The sequence below is a fragment of the Ixodes scapularis genome, unplaced genomic scaffold, assembly GCF_016920785.2.
Source record: "Ixodes scapularis isolate PalLabHiFi unplaced genomic scaffold, ASM1692078v2 PGA_scaffold4__175_contigs__length_147842914, whole genome shotgun sequence".
Lineage (NCBI taxonomy): Eukaryota > Metazoa > Arthropoda > Arachnida > Ixodida > Ixodidae > Ixodes > Ixodes scapularis.
This window is the reverse complement of record NW_024609879.1, coordinates 64,237,693-64,260,233: the sequence shown is the minus strand read 5'-3', so window position 1 is coordinate 64,260,233 and position 22,541 is coordinate 64,237,693. Positions and strand designations below refer to the sequence as shown.

General features: G+C 48.1%; 1 protein-coding gene across 1 annotated transcript in view; it reads right to left on the bottom strand.

The window, feature by feature from the left end:
• Positions 1–26: 26 nt before the first annotated feature.
• Positions 27–22,541, bottom strand: part of LOC8024071 (uncharacterized protein CG43867) — a 115,894-nt gene continuing 93,379 nt past the window's right edge. Inside the window, exons 24-30 of the mRNA XM_029974480.4 lie at positions 22,181–22,278; positions 19,044–19,185; positions 17,171–17,304; positions 16,340–16,469; positions 7,407–7,484; positions 6,412–6,546; positions 27–2,553 (exon numbers count right to left, since the gene is read on the bottom strand). Coding sequence (XP_029830340.2) covers positions 2,320–2,553; positions 6,412–6,546; positions 7,407–7,484; positions 16,340–16,469; positions 17,171–17,304; positions 19,044–19,185; positions 22,181–22,278 — 951 coding nt within the window. The 3' untranslated portion in view covers positions 27–2,319. The remainder of the gene's footprint in view (positions 2,554–6,411; positions 6,547–7,406; positions 7,485–16,339; positions 16,470–17,170; positions 17,305–19,043; positions 19,186–22,180; positions 22,279–22,541) is intronic.

The window sequence follows — 22,541 nt, the reverse complement described above, 5'->3', positions numbered from 1 at the left end:
CTCCCTCCCCCCCCCCCGCCCCACAGAGGCCTCCACTCTTTCCACTTTAGCAGAGCGAACATTAGAGAGCGGGTGAGCACACAGGTGAATGCGCCCTTCTCTTAACCTGCGACTGACTATAGGACCATAACAGTGTCATAACAGTGCCAAAAGATCAAACATGTGTGGTAAGTAGCCCAGAGGAGTCATCAATCTTTTTTTCCGCCTCCGGTGTTCCTTCCCAAAAACTAGCGAAATGCTATGATGTTATAAAACCAGTTTAAGTCTTTAAGGGGCGAGCGGTTACGCCCTCGGATTTAGCAAGATCCGTTCATTGAAAAACTCCCCTTCCTCCTGCCACCCCTCCTAGCTTCGACCTGCGAAACCAACAAAGAAAAAAAATGAACGCTTCTCACGACAGTAAGAGGCTGCAGAATGTGAAAGACTGTCATCAAACAATATTCCGGCTGCCGTTTCTAAGCGCCAGTCCCGGTATGCCGTCGCAATCGCACCTGGCCGGAGCGCACGACTGTTCTCCTTTGTGCAGTGCTAGGCCTTCGATACTTCCCTTTATGAGCGATGACGACCAGTTTTCAGGAGAAAGCAGATTCCGCGAGAACGAGATGGCATCTTTCGATTCATCCTGCTGCTGCGCGCAGCCGTTCGCTTCACGAAACTTGTGCCGTCACGCAGTCGGAGCTTCAAAGGATGATGGTACTTCTATTAAGCACAAAGTGCTTGTCACAGAACTTTAGTTAAAACTAATCGGATGCCTTGCGTCAGAAAAGTCCACGTATGCAAGGAGTGCCGCAGCCTCCGGGCTCGCATATCACGTTTCGTAACGTGCCTATGAGAAAGAGACCGGCATTGGTTTTTTCTTTTCATGTGTGCATGCATGGTGTTTTGCTTTACACTTTTGATTTTCAGTAAAGAAAGAACAATAAAATACCACGTTCTCTTACTTTTGTCCCACATATGGTCGCTCCCCAATCAATGCTGCCGATTAGTTTCCTTGGCGGCCTTGCTGCACGAATGTTTAGAGAGCAGCAAGTTGGTGGCGTCTCGTGCAACCGTAAGCAGACGGGTACCGCAAAAGCAGATTAGAGTCCTTAATGCGCATCACGCGGTAGTGTGAGGGAATATAAAGTAAACTAAGTTATGCATTTGATTAAAACGCAAATACAAAGAGCTATACCTCGATTAGTTTGAAGACAGGCGTCTCAAGACCATAAACGCTTATCGGTGGGTTCGATTAACTTTTCAAGGTTTGTGCAACCGCCTTGTGATTGTATTCGATTTTCATGGCCTCAGCAGTTTGGAGTTGTCGTCCACTAAGCTCTCGTTTCATTTTACAAAGCAAATGTTAGTTGCCTGGGGTTAAGTGCGAGGCTGTAAGGTGGATCTTGTCACATCTAACTCTAATATTTATTCAGCAATTTGATGTCAAAATTGCTGTTCTGGACTGGTTGAATAAAACTGGAGGGCGTTTTTTCTGCATGGGCATCGCAAAGTTAATCATACATTCCAATCAAATATTCCAATGCTTTTATGCAACTATGTGAAAAAAATTAATGAAGGTCATACCTATAGACGAACATATGCAACGCAAGCATTTCTTCATTTTCGTGTTTGATTAGAAAGTGTACTTTACTTTCTAATAAGCCCAACTACACGAGCGCACACCAGTGCAATGTTCATGGGAATGGAAAGGAAAAGGTGTAGCAATAGAACACAGCAACCATCCGCGAGTTCTGCACCTTAGGGCACACTTCGGCCGAATGTGATTGCGAGTGCATACCCAAAGACTCCAATAGAACTCTCTTCATGGCCAGCTGACAATGCCGACGTCAAGTAGCAAGGGCACAATAATGCACCTCTAGACACCTTTCTTTACTTTGGGCTGTCCTCCTACGTTCCTACAACATTCATGCAGCATCATTCTTGTAACGCTTCTACAATGTTACTGCAACATCGATCCTGAAGCATATCTACAACGTTCCTTCAATGTTTCCGAGATTCCTGCTACGTTCCTCTAATGTCCCTTTGTTCCTGCAATGTTCCAGCAACATTCATAATGTTCCTACAACATTCCAGCAACCTTCCTCTAATGTTCCGACAAATGTTCCGCAACCTTCCCGGAATGCTCCAGCGACAGTTCCACGACGCAACAGCAACGATCCTACAAGCTTCCTGCAATTCACCGGCAACGTTCCTGCAACGTCGTGTCTGCAAGGTTCACTTCCAGGTGGCCCTTCCACTTCGGGGCGACGACGACGCCTGGTTGCTCGCAGCATTGAGCGACGAGTCCGGCCTTCCGCGGGGCGTCGTCGATGGCGACCGTCAGGAGTCGGGGGTCGGCAGGAGGGGCCTCCGAGACGACGTCGACAGGGCGGGCGACGCGTTTGCGCTCGACGACGTCTGGTTTCCGGCACGGATGCGGGCGCGGATGCGCTCCAGTCGTGCCAGCGTGCTTGGCAGCGGCGAGCCCGGCGGAGCGCCGCTGCTTGCGCTCCCTCCGCTCGGCGTGCCCAGGGCGTTCATGTAGTCCGCAATGAGCAGCGTCAGCTCCAGGATCTGGAGCGGACAGAGAGAATGGTGGTTGTCGCATTCAGAGTTCCATGGATCGAACAGCAACGGTCACGGCGCACGGAACATGTCCTTGACTAGTGTGTTTAGCGTCACGTACCACCCACTATTTAAAACGCAGTAAATACAGCAGTGGGTGACACGTTCCAGGCACCATAGTTGTACTGCGCCAAACTAGACAACTGGGTCACCATACATTAATAAAAAGTCTATTTTACCTTTTAAAAAGTATATTGATTTAGAAATACTGTAGGCTCTCATTAATTCGCACTCCACGAGGTCAAATTTTGTTGCAATTATCGGAAGTTTCCATTATCAAAAATTCATCTAAATCTGATGGAAGATAAAATCGCCTTTTTGAATTTTTTTAATATGTATGGCTGCACATACAAAGCAGATATTTGATGATTTCCTCTACATAGACCTACTGATCATAAGCAGGTATGCCTATGTGAAACATTTATGAAATCTAGGACAACTTTATTTATCTCTCAAGAATGATTACCGTGGACTGTTTAGACAGCGCATAAAAACTCGGAACAAAATTAAGTTTGTTCATCACACCAAGTAGTTGTCCAATGTGGACTATTAAAGGGGCCCTGCAATCATATTTAAGTGTCTACCTTTTTTGCGGTCCACGTCTCTTGGGGCTCGGGCAAGCCAGCGGGCACGGAGAGAGGAACTAAATATATGTGCGTCATATTTTAACTGGACGACACGAAAACCTCCTCCACCTACGGGGGCGACCCGCGGTGCCCAAAGCGTGCGGTATGTGACCTCTTTGGTCCTGGGCTTACTACTGGTCAGAGCCACTAAAAGCTTTATCTTCGTCGAAATACAAAATACAATTGAACCTCGATTTAACGAAGTCACCAGGACCCACTAATTATTTTGTTAAATCGGGAACATAAAATCGAATTTAGTAAAATTGAGGTTCAACTGTATAAGTGGCACGAGCAATTTCAATTATTTATAAAAGTAGTTATCGTTCAGTATTTTACATAAGAAACAAATGCAGTTTATAAAGTACGGACACAAGAAATGACCCGTCGACATACCTCCCACCAAGCGGTGGAAAAGGCTGCGCATACTAGAAAGGAATACGGGATCAGGCACCAATGAGCGGCAAGCGTAGGAAGGTCCCAGATGTACACGGCGGCGCTGCAGTTGAGGATCCGACCAGTTCCGAGCGTTCCGAAGGCCTTCAGCAAGCAGCTTTGGCTTGCGGTTTGGCCCTTTGGCAGTATGGCAGCGCGAAGTGGCTCCCTTTCTGAACTGATCTTTATCCCGTGTTTGCTGTCGTTTGTGGCCAATGAAGTGTCATGCCGAATTAGTCTTTAATCGCGCAGCAAACGCAATGTGAGCCGCCCTGGCTGCCCAGTTCACACAGCCTATCCAGAACATGCTTTAGTGGCGCTCTCTTGAGCCGTCGACACGGAGTGCAGCAGCCGTGACCGCTCGCTGAGCTCACTGACCCCCACTAGTTCACGGCCACTCAAGCAACCAATGCCTTCATAAAGGAGCTTATTTTTTTTGCTTGTCTTTGTAATATTAATTTGCCTATAACTTATCAAAAAAAAGCGAAATTCGAGAAAAGAAAAGTTTCATTAAGTTACTACATTCAGTGCACTCAGGTTTGGTGCAAATTAAAAACCAGCAAAAAAGTCCTTGCAGGGCCCCTTTAGGCGGGGACACATAACGAATGAAAACGGGTGCCATGCAGCAGTTTTCATAGCAACTTGCACGGATCTTGTGACATGGACCTATACCATGTCGTGACGTCACAGTGTCCGCGCAAGTTGTTATAAAAATTTCCACGTGGTGCCCATTTTCATAGCACACGAGTGCCCTGCATGAGCCCCGACAAGTATGCTTCTCACCCACACCGATGCACTGCAAAGAAGCACGACCCGTGGAAGGAAGCTGTGCAGGTGTTGCCTCTCTGCAGTTCACCAGTGCTCAAAAAGAAGCGCGCTCAACAGGGCCGAGAGAACAAAAAGTATGAACTATTGTACAAACTGGAATTAGGTCAAACCGGAATATAGGTCGACCCCCAAATTTACGAGTTGCAAAAAGCAAAAAAAAAAGTTTTTATGGCAAGAAAATGCAACCTTACCTTGGTAACAAAATTGGCCAAGTATACGGAAGGACGAGAAAACACGGCACATTTATTTAATTGCTTTGCACGCAATAAAACAGGAAGTGCATGAGCATTACTACTCAGATTCTTCAGAACCTTCGTCCGACGACGAGTTCGCTAATGCGATTCAAAGGGACCATGCCGTCCCTTTGAATTCTGCCCTCGAGAGCCCGGAGGCACGAGCGACCTCGACGGCTTTCGTACGGATGCACTCTGACGTCACAGGTAGCGATCTGGCGCGCAGATCCCAAATAAATTTTGCCACCTTTTTTTTTCCAATTTGGGGTACACTGCAGTCCTTCCACGAAACGGAGTTTTCTTCGCCGTGCTGCACGCCGCAAGTTTTCGTCTCTGGCCTTGCCAGTAGCATATGCTTTTCTCCGATACATCAAACCCTCACTGCGCTGCAAGATTCCTGTAGATCTCTGCATAGGCAATGGCTTTCTTCTTGAAGTCTACCGTAAACTGCCTTTTAATTCCGCTCATTATCACTCCAGAAGCGGCAACGGTAGATGTAACAAACCAAGGAGCACAAGAGAAAATGAATCGTGACCATTGTGACAATTGGATAAGTGCTAGGTGATTGCAAAGAAAAAAAAAATGGCGGTTTTAGCCACCCAGTGTTGCGACATTACCGTAGAATACCGTGCATCCGCCCATTCCCCACGTTAAGCGCCCATTTCCAAATTGGTAAGATCTGAGAAAATATGCTCAATACATTGATATGTAAAATTGGTGACCGGACAAGCGCCCATCCCCCATTTTTTCGCGATTATCTCGAAATTGGGAGTGGGCGCTGGCCAGGTATTTTACGGTATCTTTGTGTTTCCCCTAATGACCGTGATATAAGACAAAAATCAACTTTCTGAGGTCCATAATTTTTTTAAAAATTCGACCTACATTTTGGTTTATATGGTACATGAAAATGCCGTTTGAATTGAGCGGCTTATGAATACATTAAAAACATAGAAGTAAAACCAAAATTTTCAAATTTGTGTGAAATAACCAGAAGTATGAAATATCTAACTTTGAATTATCGCGAGCGTTTACAGTATGCTGTAGTTACGTTCCCCAACTTTTGAAGAGTATTTAAAAAAAGTATCACTTGTGAATGCATAACAGTTATCTTGTTATCAATTATTTTCAGTGCGTCGAAAATAGAAGAAAGGCACAAGTCTGGACACTGGACTCATATTTCAAGCTTCCATGGTTTCAGTATAAACTGCATTTTGTGAATCTATCAATGAATAAGAAAACAAGTAGAGGCTGGCTTAATTTTTCTCAACAAAACTTCTTCAAAATTTTCTTGAGAACTACAGTCCCTTTGAAGGGACCACAGTAAAAAAAATATATGATCTGGAAAGATATGGTAACCGGTAACACTTTGGGAGGCTTAGAGATAAACACAGAGGAAACAACTCTAAGATGGCAATTTATATTTGGCGGAGGCGTGAAATAATTATATTTCTGAATCCGACAGCAAAATCGGCGACTGAAATTGGATGTCTTTAAGTCGCATTTCCATCGTGCTTTGCAATGCGTCTTTTCAAAACAAAAACGTTAGTGAATGCAGATCCGTGGACTGCGCGCCACAAGATGCCAGGGCACCGCTCCCCGTCGGCATTAAACGGTCGCGCATCGCGGATGCTACAGCGTCCTCGGTTGAGAGGCCACTAGAGGGACTATGGGTAAGAGAGCCGTCCCACCTTGGGCTTGGGCATGACGAAGAGCAGGCGCTCCGTCAAAGACTCCGAGTCGTCCGGGCAGACGACCAGCATGAAGTCGTCCCTGCAGCCGCCAAAGGTCATCACCGAGGAGTATGGGTAACGAGCCCACGGTTGCTGCAGGGGAGGTCGGAAAACGAGAGAGTGTCTCTGAAGTCGCATACTCCGCCAACCTGGCTATAGTCGTTGACAAGACGAGAACGAAAAGGTGCCTCTTTTGAATGCCCGGCAAGCGGCTTGCACTCGCTGCCTTCTGCCGTTCGGGCTCAGGAGGCGCGTCATCGAAGGCTGGAAGCTCGCACCGGAGGCGAGATGACTGGAGCTCCTCCCGGTCATTTTCATCTTGTCAGCGACTGTTGATCATTGCAGTTGTGCAACTCCGTTCAGAAGAAGGTCTTTCTCACGGCTCGCCCGCCAGGCGGCGCACGCTGAGGTTTGGGGAACGCTGCCACCGTTGCCGGCAGCCCATCTCGGCGCTCTCAAGTGACAAACTGTTTTCGAAACGTACACGACTATTACGCGTTTCTAAAAATTGCTCGTTTAGAAAATGAGGTTCTTCCTGCATAATACCGCCGGTATTGAAAAACATTAAAAATCCTCGTCCGCCAAAGCTTCGAATTGAAGCCCTTCTGCGTGCGAAGCACATATACGGTAGATTTACCAGGCTTCGTTGAGCCGCCGACAAAGAAATCTCGGAGCGTTTCGCCGCATTGCTAGAAAGGAAGAGGAAGTAGGGTTCAAGCTCGCGAGGCCCATGCACCTTGTGTTTGGCGAAACGTTGCTTCAAATGGTTTGGCGGATGCCTTTGTAGTCGACCTTCCCTCAGTGTGATAAACCCACCGATTTGTCCAAGGTCTTACAACGTTTCGATGCCCGGAGCTCGTGACGTGTGGTTGCCGACCAACACTCACGAACGGCGTGCGTATGACGGCAGTGGCCAAACCGGCGAGCATGAAGCGTGACCGGGAGAGGCTCACCATGCAAGAGCAATCCAGGAGGGAGATGCCGTCCTCGGTGACGGCCAGCCAGATGGTCTGCTGCTCTTTGGCCTTGATCTGCAATGGCGGACGACGCCACTGACAACGGCTGCCGCACCAACAGCAAAAGTGTACCCACGCTCGCGTTAAAAAACAATGATCGTCAAAAAAAAAAATCTCTGCATGATTGTTTAGAGCGGGGGTTCTTGAAAGTTTCTAACCTTGAGGAACCCCTCCTCTTTGTTGGAAGTATGAAAAGGGCGACCTTTCAACATGGAACCAGGCACGCAACAGCCCGCTCTTTAATACACTTCTTCCTCTTCCCTCGTGTCGGCAAAGCCGACACGAGCGATGAACTATCTCACACATCTCCCCTACTAAGTAAACTATCTCACACATCTCCCCTACTAAGTCTCACATCGGCAACGTTCATTGTTCGGGATACCTCTTTGGTGGACGAACACATCTTCCACTCCTTGTGTAGGTGTGATTGTTCTCGGCGGAATGAGGTCCAGGCTCCGGTTGCTCAGTTTCGTCTCTTTGCACATCCTCGTGTACCGGTACTATTTCTGGCCTGGGAATCTGACTTGGTAAAGGAATCAGGTGTGTTCTGTTTCTGCGAATGGGCTCTCCGGCGTCAGTGTCAACCCAGTAAGATCTGGGCTCATTTGCATTGCTTTCGACGACTCCTTGTCGTTGCAGGTCCACTACCCACACGTCGGTTCCTTCGTCAAGGTCGACCAAGTCCCTGACCCCATGCCTACGGTCGAAGTCTTGTTTTTGCTTTCGTCTCTGGGATGTTTCATATGTTCTTACGCTGCTAAGATCTGGAAGGCAGGGAACAAGGCACTTGGATGAAACAGGAATAGTTGTTCGCAACCTCCTGCCCATCAGGAGTTCTGCCGGAGAGTACCCATTTTTCAGTGGACTTGTTCTGTATGCCAACAGGGTCTTATACGGGTCTCCAGTTTTCTTCAGTGACGTCTTTATTATTTTGACCGCGGCTTCTGCCATTCCGTTGCTTTGGGGATATCGTGGACTCGAAGTAATGTGGCGAAAGCTGTACTCTTTTGCAAATTTGTCAAATTCGGCACTTGAAAACTGGGGTCCGTTGTCAGATAACACCACGTCCGGTATCCCATGCCTCGCAAAAATGGACTTGCAGTGATTGATCACACTTTTTGACGAGAGGCTGGCAAGGCGGGTCAGTTCTGGGTAGCGTGAGAAATAATCAGTTACGATTAGCCACCAGGCTCCATCCCAGAAAAACAAATCCATCGCTACTCTTTCCCATGGACGTTGTGGGAAATCTGTTGGCAGAAGAGGCATCTTGTGATTGGCGCTCTGTTTGAGGCACACGTGACAGTTTTTGATCAAACGTTCTATGTCTGAATCGACTCCAGGCCACCAGACAGAGTCCTTCGCTCGTCCTTTGCATTTGTCCATCCCGAAATGGCCTTCGTGAAGTTGGCGCAGGACTTGGTCGCGCATCGATTCCGGGATTATCACTCTTGACGTGTATACTAATACGTCGTCAACAATTGAGATGTTGTCTTTGTTTTCCCAATAGGGTTTGAGATCCAGCTCCACATCTCTTCTTCTCGGCCACCCTGTTTGAATGATTTTCTGAAGACGCATGCACACTTTGTCTTTACGTTGTTCACTGGCGACTTTTTGAATACTGTATGTTGTCAGAGGCATAGAAGAGGCGACGTGTGTAATGTAGCCGTCAATTTCATTTTCGAGCTCGAAAGGTTCGGATTGTAAGATAGGAGACCTTGACAAAGCGTCGGCTGCAGTGAGATCCTTGCCAGGGACGTAAACAATCGCATACGTGAAACGCATGAGTCTCATGCGCATCCTCTGTAGCCTCGGTGTCAGGTCATCGAGCGCTTTGGACCCAAAGAGTGAGACGAGGGGCTTGTGGTCAGTTTCAAGAGTGAAGTTTCTTCCCACGAGGTAGTCTCGAAACTTCTCGCTGGCCCATACGAGGGCCAAGCCTTCCTTCTCGATCTGTGCATATCGGCGTTCAGTGTCTGTTAGGAGTCTTGACGCGTAGGCGATCACCTTGAACCACTCTCCTTCTTTCTGGCGTAAGACAGCACCTAGACCGTATGCCGATGCGTCAGCACTGACAACTGTTTCCTTGCTTGGATCGTAGATGCCTAGAACTGGGTCTGATGAAAGCATAGATTTCCACCGGTCGAAGGCAAGCTGTTGAGGTTGATTCCAGACGAAGTCGTGCTTGGTGCTTAGCATCGACGATAGCGGTTCTAGGAGCTGTGCACCATTAGGCACGAAGCGCGCCAGATACGTTGCCATTCCCATGATGCGTCGTAACTCCTTCTTTGATGTTGGATTTGGCATCTGCAGAATAGCTGACAGCTTTGCTGGATCTGGACGAACTTGATTGTTCTCAATCACGTGTCCCAGGAAAGAAATCTTCGTAACGCTGAAGAGGCATTTCTCTCTGTTTAGTGTGATCCCCGCTTGAGTGAGACGCTCCAGGACTGCTCTTAGATGGCTATCGTGTTGATCTTTTGTAGATCCCCAGATCAGGACGTCGTCCATATGGCACGCCACTCCTTCAAGACCCAAAAGAACATCGTTCATTCTTCTTTGGAAGTGTTCTGGCGCCGAAGAAATTCCGAACGGCAACCTGTTAAAACAGAACCTTCCAAAAGGTGTTATGAATGTAGTCAAGGGCTTGCTGTTTTCACTTAAGGGGATTTGCCAAAACCCCGAGTTAGCGTCGATTTTCGAGAAAACGGTTGCCTTCTGCAACATTCCCAAAGAGTGTTCCACTGATGGGATCGGGTGCCATTCCCTCTGGACGTACTTGTTCAGTTGCGTAAAGTCAACGCAGATGCGAATGTCACCCGAGGCCTTAGGGACCACTACCATCGGGGCGCACCACTCCACGGGTTCTGTCACTGGTGAAATGACTCCCAGATTCTGCATCCTCTCAAGCTCCACTTTTGTCTTGTTAAAAAGAGGCAGAGGGACCCTGCGAGGTGAAGTCAAGGCAAAGGGCGTCGCATCCGGTGCAAGCTTTACGTCGTAGTCACCCTCCATTGTGCCGAGACCTTGAAAAAGGCTGGGAAAATCTTCCTCAGGGTACAGTCCACGCACCTCGCAGATTTCAGAGAGTACTTTGAGTTTTTCTATAGCTGGCTTTCCAAGCAGCGGTGTGTTGAGGCCACGCAGAATGTAAACTTCCTCTTCGCTACTGTAGTTTTTGAACGAAAGGTTCATGCTTGCGACGCCTAGAACGTGAAGCGACTTGCCGTCGGGCCCCTGCAGCTGGCGTCTCGGCGAGTGTAGAGTGCGGTCTTTGAAGAGACTCCTAAAAAGGTCTTCGGGGATCACCGTCTCATCTGCACCGGTGTCTATCTTGAATAGAACCGGTTGGCTTTGGACCAATATTGACAATTCCCACTTTGAGGCTCCAAAGTTTGATAACGTTCCGAGAAATCCTGGCTCTTGCTTCCCATTGTTCTTCGTTGCGGTGGCGGGTTTCGAGGCAGTCATTAACTGTCCTGTTGAGACGAGCCCTTCTTGTTGCTCGGTGACATTTCTAAGAGAAGATGTCGACCGACAAACCGTCATAAAGTGTCCTCCTTTTCCACAACTCCGGCACACCGCGTCTTTTGCTGGACATCTCGATCGAGGGTGTGTTTCGTGTCCGCACCAGATGCAGGATCGTTCTTGAGCTTTGGTGTCGTGTTGGTAACGTTTTGATAAAGTTCTGTCCCAAGCGACTGCAGCCTTTTGCGGCGCAGTAAATTTCCTTCTGGTGTGTATCTGGTCTACTGATTCTGTGTTTTCTGGGAATCGTAGCTCTTTCTGCTGTTGTCGGACTGTCTCATGCTGACGGGCAATTGTGAGTGCCTTCATCAAGTCCAGCGACGAGTCCAACTGTAGTTTTTCTGAAACTTTTCTGTCTTGCAGGCCCACGACCAAGCGATCCCTGATGAGTTCTTCTTTTAGCTCGCCAAAGTTGCAGGTGTCGGCTAATGTGTGCAATGCCGTCGCAAAGTCTTCCACTGATTCACTCTCTCCCTGTGTTCGGGTATTGAATCGTGCTCTTTCGAAGATTATGTTGCGTCTTGGAAAGAAATAGGTCTCGTAGTGGCCTAACACGACTTCAAACTTCTTAGCGTTCTCAGGACTTAGCTTGAAAGTGTTGAAGATGTCCTCCGCTTGCGTTCCCATCAAGTAGACAAGCGTGTCGACTTGCTTTTCTTCGGTAGCAGCTTGTAATCCCGAGGCTGTGCGGTACCGAAGAAAACGTTTCTTCCAAGCAGGCCACTCGTTTGGAGTGGTGAAGTTAAATGGGTCGGGTGGAGCTATTTGGAACGACGCCATTATAGAGCTGATGTCTGATTGCGTACCTTGTATTAGAGGTTGACCAGAACTGTTCCGTGGCAGCTGCTTTGCGGTCGCTTCGGCGTCTGAAGAGCCGGTTGTTTCGCAAGCTGAGGGATTATGCATGGCCGGATCCCACTTCTGACACCATGTTGGAAGTATGAAAAGGGCGACCTTTCAACATGGAACCAGGCACGCAACAGCCCGCTCTTTAATACACTTCTTCCTCTTCCCTCGTGTCGGCAAAGCCGACACGAGCGATGAACTATCTCACACACTCTTCCTTGAACAGCAACTGAGGAGCCCGTCCCAGCTCGGGTATAGATGCAGTAAAGCAGTAGAAGCCATAGAAGCTACAAGCCATAGAAGCTTGTGGACATTGTAAGCAAGAATGCAGATAATAAGGAATGTGTGCACGTGCCTACAGATATGCATTTGTGAGCGGCTCAGATCTGCTAAGACGGTAGCTAAAATGAAAATAAACCCTACTTTGAGACGGTCGACGAACCCCGGGTACCCTGAAAAATCTTTGCATTCTCAGGAACCCATTTGGAAAACCTACGGTTTAGCGGGAGGGGTCTCCAGACTTTTAGGCTCGGGGGCCAGATTTGAAATCTGTTGCAGTCTCGAGGGTGAAAAATTAATTGGTAAACAAAAATCGAGGAGAAACTAAATAAATGAAACGAAAGAGAGGTTCCAATACAAACATTCAAGTTAGAGTAAACAAAATCTGAGGTGGTTTAATAAATTACACTTTATTTCAAAACACAATATTTAGTTAATTATGATCTCGCACGATATTTGCAAGCCAGAAAACCCACCGGGTATAAATAGAGGTGCAAAGGAAGTTTAGCTTAAGCCTCGTTCATACAGGGCAAAAGACTAATGAGGATGGTGGAACCCGTGATGACACTATGCACACTATCTATTGTTACACGGACACGAAATAGGTGGCTGAGAACGCTGATGCTGGGGATGACAAAGGGCAATATACGTACGGCATATATGACATGGCAGTATCAGCTAGGAATCAAAACGAGTACCATGCATTTGCCGAGTGTCACGGCACAGTTACTTTACGCACGCTTGTCTTTGCGCCAGTAGCAGCGGAAAGGCCTTCCTGGCCTTCCCACTATGGGCCAGAGTCTGGAGATTCCAGGTTTAGAGCACGAGTTCTCAATGTGGGTTCGTAACAACCCAGGGTATGGTACCCGGAACGGGTCTCTGACCGGTCTCTTTACCGCGTCCAAAAGAGTGGTCCCTCGACTTCCGCCCAACGACATCCTACAAGCATCGTGCCGTCGCCAGCTGCAATCCAGCAGTGGCGGTGCCTGTGGCATACACCCGTTCCCCCGCGAGTTACTCTTCGGCTCGACAGTCCACGAAAGCTTCGGGCAACGCTCGCGTTTGCTCGTGCTTTTCGCCGGCTATTTTACGACCGACCAACCGCCGGGACCGCGACGTCGGACAGCGTGGCACTCCGGCTTTTCCAGCGTCGTTTGTTTCCACTTTGAGACCGCGTTCAATGCACGAGCAAGATGGGACGCTAAACGCGCCGATTAGATTCCAGGCACCATACCCCGGGGTTCACCGAGGTTTCCTCGACCGTTCCTCGGGTGATTGCTACTTCAGAAGATCCAAGCCGTCGATGTGTGGCCGTTTGGAAGTCTGAGCCATCCGTCCATGCAAACATTCTTTAGTATGAGCATTTATAACATTCAGTGAGACAAAGCGCATGGAGCTTAGCCACTGCACATAGAAAGTCGTGCAGCTGGCATTACGTAGCGAAAATTTTAAAGAATTGTCTAGATGGTGTGGAGATAGAGCATAGTGCTGTGGACTGGGAGTGACTGGGTTCGATTCACAGTGGAGGACGCGTATACAGTGCAGTTCACTCATAACGATATATAGGTTATAACAATCAAATTTTATAGAAGCATCAATTTTTGCATTAGTTTATGTAAAAATAAACCATATATAGCGATGCATTTTTCCCCGGCATATCAGATACAACGATCAATAAATGATCGCATAGAACATGTTTACTACAAAAATTCAACAGAAAATGTGGCAAAGATTGTGCAATTCCGCAAAGAAACGACTGAGATCAGCGGATGCGATCATCACCAATGGGCCCCGACCAAATAGTCCACGAGTAGGCGCTGCGCGCGGCCTGAATACCTCGGCGCTATCATCATAATCATAACCGTAACCCCGTAACCTTGATGACTGCCCAGCCTGCCCAGCCTGCCCCTCTCGGCCCTTCTCTTCCCCGCGTCGCTGGCGTGAAAGATGGCTCCGACAAAGCGGAAAGCTGTCTCCTTCGAGGTAAAAAAGCAAATCCTACGTGATTCGCAGCCCTCCTGATCTCAAGATCACTTTGATGAAGGCCGTGCGTTTTGTGTACGGCGCGAGGTATGAAGTGAAGCAGACCACGTTCAAGACCTGTTTCAGGAATGCAGGCTTTGTAAGGGTGGACGATGTAAACAGTGAAAACGAAAGTGACGTTCTGGTGTGACTACCGTCAACGTACTCCAAAGGACTACCGTCAACGTACGTGCAGCAACTAGACGCGATGCGCACTGCAATAGTCAAGCTCCAGCTGCCACACAAGCAAGCGGAGATCTTGGATTTTTTTTAGCGTTCTTAACACCATTTCATTGTGTGCCTGCTGATGACCCTACAATAAAATTTTGTTTTATTGCGGTGCTTCTTCTGTGGTGTGATTCAGTGAACACTGGTGAGTAACCTTCTGCTTGGGGGACTATTTTGGGCAGTTTTCAGGGTCAGTCCAGATACAACGATAATCGGTTATAACGATTGGGCTTTCCGCATTTAATAATATTGTTATAAGTGGACTGCACTGTGTATCGATGTAATTCGGAGTAACTGCTCGTATACATTGTCTTGGTTACGCTGCCACAAAACCAAACCAGTTGCACCGACATGCTTCGCCACGGTCTATGCATGGACGGACAAATTACTGGGAGTGGGGTGTTCCAGTTAAGACAAGCTCGGTGGCGTTAGGTGTCAAATTTCAATGTTGGACCAAAAATGAGTGTTTGTCGGGGCTTATGTTAAAACAGAGTAGATCACTGGTCTCCCCCATCTACAAGGAACGTGCGTGCAACCCGAATACTCGGGAAACGTACCCAGTAAGAGAAGGAAATGAGATAAGGGGTTCCCAAAGAAAAAAGTAGCCTTGCCAACACATAATAAAACTGTAGATAAAAGTTTGTCTCTAGTGAGGCTTAAGTTTTTCTCATTTAAAAAATCAAGGTTTTCTGGTTTTCATCAATTTTCCTAAAACAAGTATATGCTGATGTTTATTTAGAAAGATGCTTGCTGCCGCCCGCTGTCGGCAGTCCCCTGCAAACTCACGGTTCTCCTCTACTTCTTTTCATCTCGCATCCTATCGTTATTTTTACTACTTTCTACAATGTGTGCAGGTTCTTACACATGTATTACGAATGGCTCTCAGAAAAAGAAACCTTTTTAGGCCTCATTCACACAGTCGGCGTTTCTCCCATCCTGTCACCGTCACAAGGGGCATTCCCGTCAGTGGAAAGGATTTTCGGCCCGGTTTTCGCCAAAAAGCTGTGCCGCGCCGGGTGCCGGGCGACGTAGGGAGCTGCTCTACGGCACCGGCGTCCCGTCGGAAGACGGAGTCACACCCCCATCGTAAACCGACGAATCACAAAATAGAAAAGCTTTGCTAAGTTTCGAAGATTTTTCATTGTTCGGTTACCAACAGTGAGCCAACACTTGTTGTGTTGTTTTTCTTGTTCATTTTCGGCGGGAATTGCTGATAGCAGACACAAATCCTTAATTTACAAAAAAACAACAAAAAGAAACATGCACACTAATGTTCAGGCACAATTATTCCTGGATTTTGTAATTTAAGTTGAATAAATAAGCTATTCGATCCAATCCAATCCTGCCATCGTGGCCGTCGTCGCTTTGCTTGCGCGGCCTGTTCGGACACCCTGCCGTCGCGTCCCCACCCCAGCGTGCTCCCATGACGGTACCAGGATGGGAGAGGTGCCAGCTGTGTGAATGAGGCCTTACCCGATCGCTCTGCGTTGCTGAAGAACAAATACACGCACTACCGGAAGTTCACCTGGCCACCCAATATGAAGGCTCTGGTTAGGAGCTGCACACACACCTTGTCAAAGTCCGACGTCAAGGAGACACAGTACCCAGCACTAGTTCCGGCACCTGTGGTTTTATCTAAACTCAGCTTGGGTGCACGACACAGACAACTACTAAGACTTTCTCCGTCCGAAGGCTTGCAATGCCTAACCACCCTTTTTTCCGCCCCCCCTTCTTCCTTTTCTTTCTCCGCTGGCTGTGAGGCGAGGATTCTTCGTAATCTGGCGCGAACGCCACAGTGGGACACACACAAACACACACACGCACACGTGGCCGCACGCACAGCCCCGTATGGGTCGGGAAATTATTCCGTCACACCAGTACCGAGGCAGAACCCTAGTCGTAGACCGTTCCGACTATGTCCGAAGATGAAAGCGGGGGCGGGACGGAAAGGAATGCTCTGAAGTGCTCACCCTGGCACTGAAGAGCCTGGCTCCGCAGAAGGACCACTTGCGGACACAGTTGAGGTAGATCCGGACGCAGTCGAAGACCGGCTTTCCCTTCAGTGCGGACCACCTCTCTCTGATCGCCTCCATGGTGCACCTGTGTCAAAGTCTCCGTTGAAAGGTGTCTTCATACTCAATTCGGCAGTCCAGGGAAGAGATGAAGGAGCAAATTCTAGGGGAGAGGACAACGTGCAACGAGATACCGGGCACGTTCGGTTTACCTGCACCAGTCTACACCAGTGCAGACACGGCCAGGCTAGAGTGAAAAGGCGCAATCTCTGACGGCCCTTGTATGGGTGGTACTTTCTCCCTCCCACCGCCGCTCCGTAAAGTCGCTGCAACGTCGCCCCTCCTACGGCGCTTTAACTCCTTTTGAGGAGGCACAGCGACCTCAACGTGTTGGCCTCTTCACTCTGAGACCCAGTTAGAGGAATATCTAGACTCGTTAGAACCACAAATCTTGAGGCTGCCTGCCTGCAGGGACTTGGGCAGAACACAATTTCCTTTTCGTCGTCTCAGAAAACAATTTTCCATAATTGAGACAAAAGCTATTTTAATCGGTGCTCTGCAGTTATTTTGTACGAGTGCATTGGTAGACAGTTTCAATCAGGGTGGTGGGAACAGTTGTAGAGGGTGGCTTGAGGAGTCCAGGAGGGGTGGCACGGGCCCGCCCCCCCATGGCTAGAAAAGATCCCGCCGCTTCTATGTAAGAGCTTAAAAGAAATGGTCTACGGTAGCTGGTACAGACGATCCAGCACTACATCCTTCTTGTCTGGGAGGTGTCAAAGAGCGTCTCACTTGTCCCTTCCGGGCTCCCGGTACTGCTTGGGGAAGAAGCGCTCCACGACCAGCTGCAGCTGCTGCGGTGGGTTCAGCTTGGGCGTGCTGCCGCTGCCACGGGCACGCTCGCCGTTGTAGTCCCCAAACTCGATCTGCAACGGTGCAACAGGCAACGTGTCGGCTTCGTCGGGGATCTGATCCGTTGTCTACCGGAGCAATGTTTTGGACCATTTTCGCACATGCGCAAACACCGAGTGCAGTACGAACCCTCAGCAAGAAGCGATACACTAAAAGTATACTACCGTAAATACCTGCATGATACAAACCCACACCTACTGCAAAATGCAATTCGAGACCAGCGAAAAGAAAGTATGATCCGCATATAATACGACCCAGGAACACGCAAGTCTGTGGCCTTTGCCCGCAGCAGCTCAGTGTTTACGGTGAGTGTAGAGCACGTTGTTCCTTGGCAAACCAATGGGTCCAGTTTGGTCTTTGCTAACTTTCCTTTCTTTGGCCTCCGGAAACGTTTTCTCACACTCTTGCACGCGAAAAGGGCTCGTTTCGGTCTCTTCCATCCACGAGTGCGGCCTTCGTTCACCACAAACCTTCACCCAGCTCTGCTGTTGCCTGCTCTTGGATGCGAAGATAACCTTTCTTTTAAATGCAGCCAAGTACCGCTTCCGCCATCACGCAGCACTGCAAGGCGTGTGGGGAGAACCAGAGATGTCACTCACGTCGGGAAGCAAAGAAACAAAAACATTTTGGCGATGCATATTGTGTGCTATCGCAACCGCGTGGCATTGCGAGCCAAGATCCTGGCGGTGCCAGAGCAGCAGAGGTGGATGTGGCACTGTAGAGTTAATATAATAATCTAGACCAATGGTTCTCAAAGGGAGGTCCATGAAGGCATTTTAGAGATTCGCGAAGCCCTGCCTGATCAGTTGAGCCTGGCAATAAAAGTCGTCTTTTTTCAGATTGAGAAGAGACGTTTCAATTTTTGGGTGAGGTTTCTCGTGTGTATGTCAATAAGAAAAGCGTACTTCACACTAGCCCTTAGATTTATTAATTTATTAAACCACCATCATAACTAACATATACCTCTTTCTTCCCCCCACCCCAAAAGCGGTCCTCCATCACCTTAGCCAATCCACAAGGAGTCCGCAGATCATCAATGGCTGAGAACCACCGACCTAGAGGGAAGGGTCCCACGCATTCGGGCCGCTTTGGAGCGGGCGGGCTATAGACGCGGACACTGGCAAACCCAGTTGGTGGTCCCGACGGGCCCATATTGCCAGTGACGCCTTTACATACGCAAAGAGGCAGGAAAACATCACTACGCAAGGTCTGTACCTAGTTCTTTTCTAGATTGCTTTGCAAAAAAACATTGGAATCGAGCACTGTATAAAATTAAATAAGATAGACAAGCACTCGAGCAACCTCAACCCGTCGTAGCAAAACGAACAAGCCTATAAACTTTCATCCGCCTTCCGGCTCCGTTCCTCCGTCGTTCTCTTTCTCATTCTTCCTCTCAAGACCACTGATGTCGGCACCCGAGTTTCGCCGTGTTCAGTTCCCGTCTTCAAAACCCCCCCGTGTGGAACAACCCTGTTATGCTAGAGGTCGTGCTCCATCTTGACAGTCCACGGAAACTTAAGCGGTCAGAAGTTAGCACACCATGACGACAGTGAAAATCGCGTTTGCACATGCTTTTTGATCGGCACTTCAACGAGCGACCGGCAGGATCGCGCCATCCGACCACACTCTTGCGACATTGTTTGCCGGCACTCGAGGACCACCTCAGATGTGTGGGCGGTATAGGAATGCCTCTACTGGTCGAAGACACGTTTCGAAAACTCCAGCGGCGCCGAAGGACGCTTGGTCGACATACCTGCGCCATGAGGGCGGCCAGTTCAAGGGAGAGTTCCTGGCTGAGGGGGAACCGGCCCTGCACCAGGTCCTCGTTGAGGTGGTAGGCGGTCAGGAGACGCTCCTTGTCTGTCTCGGCCTTGAGGAGCTGCCGGAAGCACAGCCTGCAAGACAGTCGCCGCGAGGCTACTGTCACCCTCTGCAGTGATGGAGGCCGTAGAGGACAGCGGGTTCCACAGAAGCTATCTAATTTCCATCTGGTCTTCCTCGTCGAGTAGACTACAATCCGCGGATTACGTCTTGGATTAGCTTTCACGAGGAAGTTTTGCCATAAAATCAAGAAAGGCCACCAGTCCGAACTGCCAAACATGCAACACCACATACCGTTGAGAAAGTGCTCGGTGGCTGGGGCTTAATTCAATGCTCCGTTAGGGCCACCGATACCCTCAGTGTCTTTTTATGAGACACAGGACTGGCACGGACCTTCTGAGACGTGAGATAATGTCAATCTAATCACTAGATCATCGTCCATATTTCCTCCCTCATCTCATTTCATCTTGCAAATCCTTTTCCTATCCCCTTCCCACAGTGTAGAGCAGTCTGCTAGAGCCATGCGCTCAGGCTAACCTCTTTGCATTTCAATCATTCCCTCACTCTCTCATAGAAGCTATTGTCACTCTTGTTGACATCAGAGGTCATAGAGGCTATTGTCGCTCAACTCTGACAATGGAGGCTATTGTCACTCTCTGTGACGTTGGAGGCCATGAGGCTATTGTCATTCTTTGTAATAATTGTTACCCTGTGATAAGTCACAGGCCATTGTTGCTCTGTGACAACAGGCTATAAAAGCTAACAAATTTTCTTTTAATAATACGGCTAATGTCGCTCTGCAACAATAGAGGCCGCAGAAGACAATAGATTTCATCAATGTGGTTGTCACTCTCCGTGACAACAACAGGCCATAAAAATAATTGTCCCTCTGCGACAATACACAGGTTTTTGTCACTCCGAGACAACAGGCGATAGAGGGTAATAGATTTCATAGAGGCTGCTTTCGCTTTCTAGGACAAGAGAGACTGTAGAAGCTATTGTCACCCAATGTGACAGCAGAGGCCATAGAGACAGTTGTCACTCCCTGTGACAACAAAAACCACAGAGGCAATTGTCACATATGAATGTAGAGGTCATAAAGGCTACTGTCACTCTTGAACGCTAAAGACTATACAGGCTATTGTCACCCCTTGTGACAACAGAGGCAACAGAGGTGATCGTAACTTTCTGTGAAAATGAAAGCCACAGAGGCTTTTATCACTCTCTGCGAAAATAAGCTCATGCATTGTAAAAAGCTGAGCCTGACAAACACATAAAGAGGTAAAACATCAAAAACTCCCGAACCCAACTCAAAACTCCCTCCCACCAACCTCAAGTGGCCTGCCCTCTTGTGTCACAAAACAATGCATGCAACTGAGCTCTCACACCCTACCGCTCCCACTGACAGGCAAAAATCTAAATCGCAGTCAGACCCGGTTCAAACGAAATCGATGGGAATACAAAATATGTACCCTATGTATGTATTTTATTATATCTGGCACACCATGGTCATCCAGCATATAGCAGAGACTAACATAACAGCTTCTGTCCTATTTTTGTCAATTTTCAATAGATTACAGTAGCATACACACGTGCAAGCACTAATGTGCCTAGAGGTCTGTTGCTTTCTCTGAATGCTTACATGCTGCAAAAAAGTGGTAAAATGGAAAGCTGTCCAACTCTGCCTTCGAAAGGCAGAGTTGGACAGCTTTTCGTTCAAATACATTAGAACCTTCTGCTTTTTGGCAGACGTGGAAAAATCATATAATCATAGAAACTGCAACCGTTGAGACAAAATTGTTATCAGCCTGACTACAGTTAGTATCTGATAAATGGTTTGGCTGCACACATAAAAAGAAACATTGAATGAGAATCCAAAGAGCTGCAGAAGACCTGTTCTTGCATTTATCATTGCATTTTCACTGAACAGTGCAGATATAAAATCTCGCTAATTGTGCAGGACACTACTCAGAAGGCTGTTCCACATACATGTAAGAGACCCCTATAAAAAAGTTAAAAGGTTTCTACATCGGCATCTTTCCTTATGAGTAGTTCAAATAAAAATACTAGAACACCAAAAGACGCCAGGGAAACATTGTTCTTTGCTGCTGTTTTTGTGTGGTCCTTGTAATCCTTTCTCAAGGTCTTTAGCACTACAATTTCATACTTAGGAAGCCAACTTCTAGACTGGCGCTTCTCAAACTTTGCGTCACTGCAGACCCCAAACTATTTTAGGGGTTCATTTTTGGACCCGCATTGAATATGTTTATATGACAAAAATGCATTGCATACGTCAAGAAACTTACATCACCGTACATCGAAGAAAGTTGAACTGGTCAGCCCGCCCGAATTAAAATCGCGTTCATCGTCGTTGGCATCGTGCGGACGAGCCCAAACAAAACGGTTTCACAGTGGAAGGCAAAAGTGGCAACACGTCCCTGAGCACTTCCTCCAAGAAGGCCTGTATAAAAAATGCCCTCACACTTAAAGAACTCAGCAAGAACGCACTGTGATTCATGAGAGCTCTATTGTAGCTGCATAAACGTTTGGTCTGTCGATTTTATCCCTCTTCAGTGCCTCACCCCTTTAAAGCAAGCCCCGAATCAAGTGGAAGACTCCACTAATGTCCCTGCAGACCACAAAATGTCCGCAGATCAGTTTGAGAACCGCTGTTCTTGAGTAATGACTCTGGCAATGCCAGTGAGGTGATTGGCCCTGGTCATTTTGGAGTACCTTTTGGAGGAGCAAAAAGCACTTTTGGAGCAGAAGCTCACACTTTGGTTATTCGTACCACTGGAAATATTATATGTTAAGATTTGTGTGTTGGACCATCTGTGAACTGTGAAAACATGCCTTGCTTTCACAGTTCTATGCAACCTTTTGCTAGCGTCAACTGCACGGCAGGTTCGATTCCTTCAAAGTGAGCTAGCTGTCTAGTATCACATAGAAGCAATAGGTGCCTGCTCCACTGCTTCATCTAATTTAGTTCTAATTAATTCTATAGGCAACGTATTCCTTCTAATCCAGGCATCCACAACGAGAGAAAAAGAGTGGAGGCTATCAACTCGCCTGTTCTTGTAGGTGAGCTTGATGACCCTGGTGTTCTCAAACTTCCCCAGGTGCTTTTCCCGTAGGGCTTGCTCCCAACGAGAGATGACGTCGCATAGCTGCACAACGAGAGGTGCCACTGTGCATCCCACAGAAAAGGCCCCGCTTTACAGTAGTTAGCCACTGCAGATAGCCATCCTAGGGTTGCTAAAAAGGTCACGCTTCGAGTACCAACACTCCGTACCCCGAGTGTCTCATGGGCTCCACCATTTTGTTGCCTAGCGTGGAGCAGGCGCAATGGGCGACAGTTCTGATTAGAAAATGCAACTTCCCGAGCCTTGAACAATGGCACCGAAAAGCTCGGGGGATATTGCCATGCACA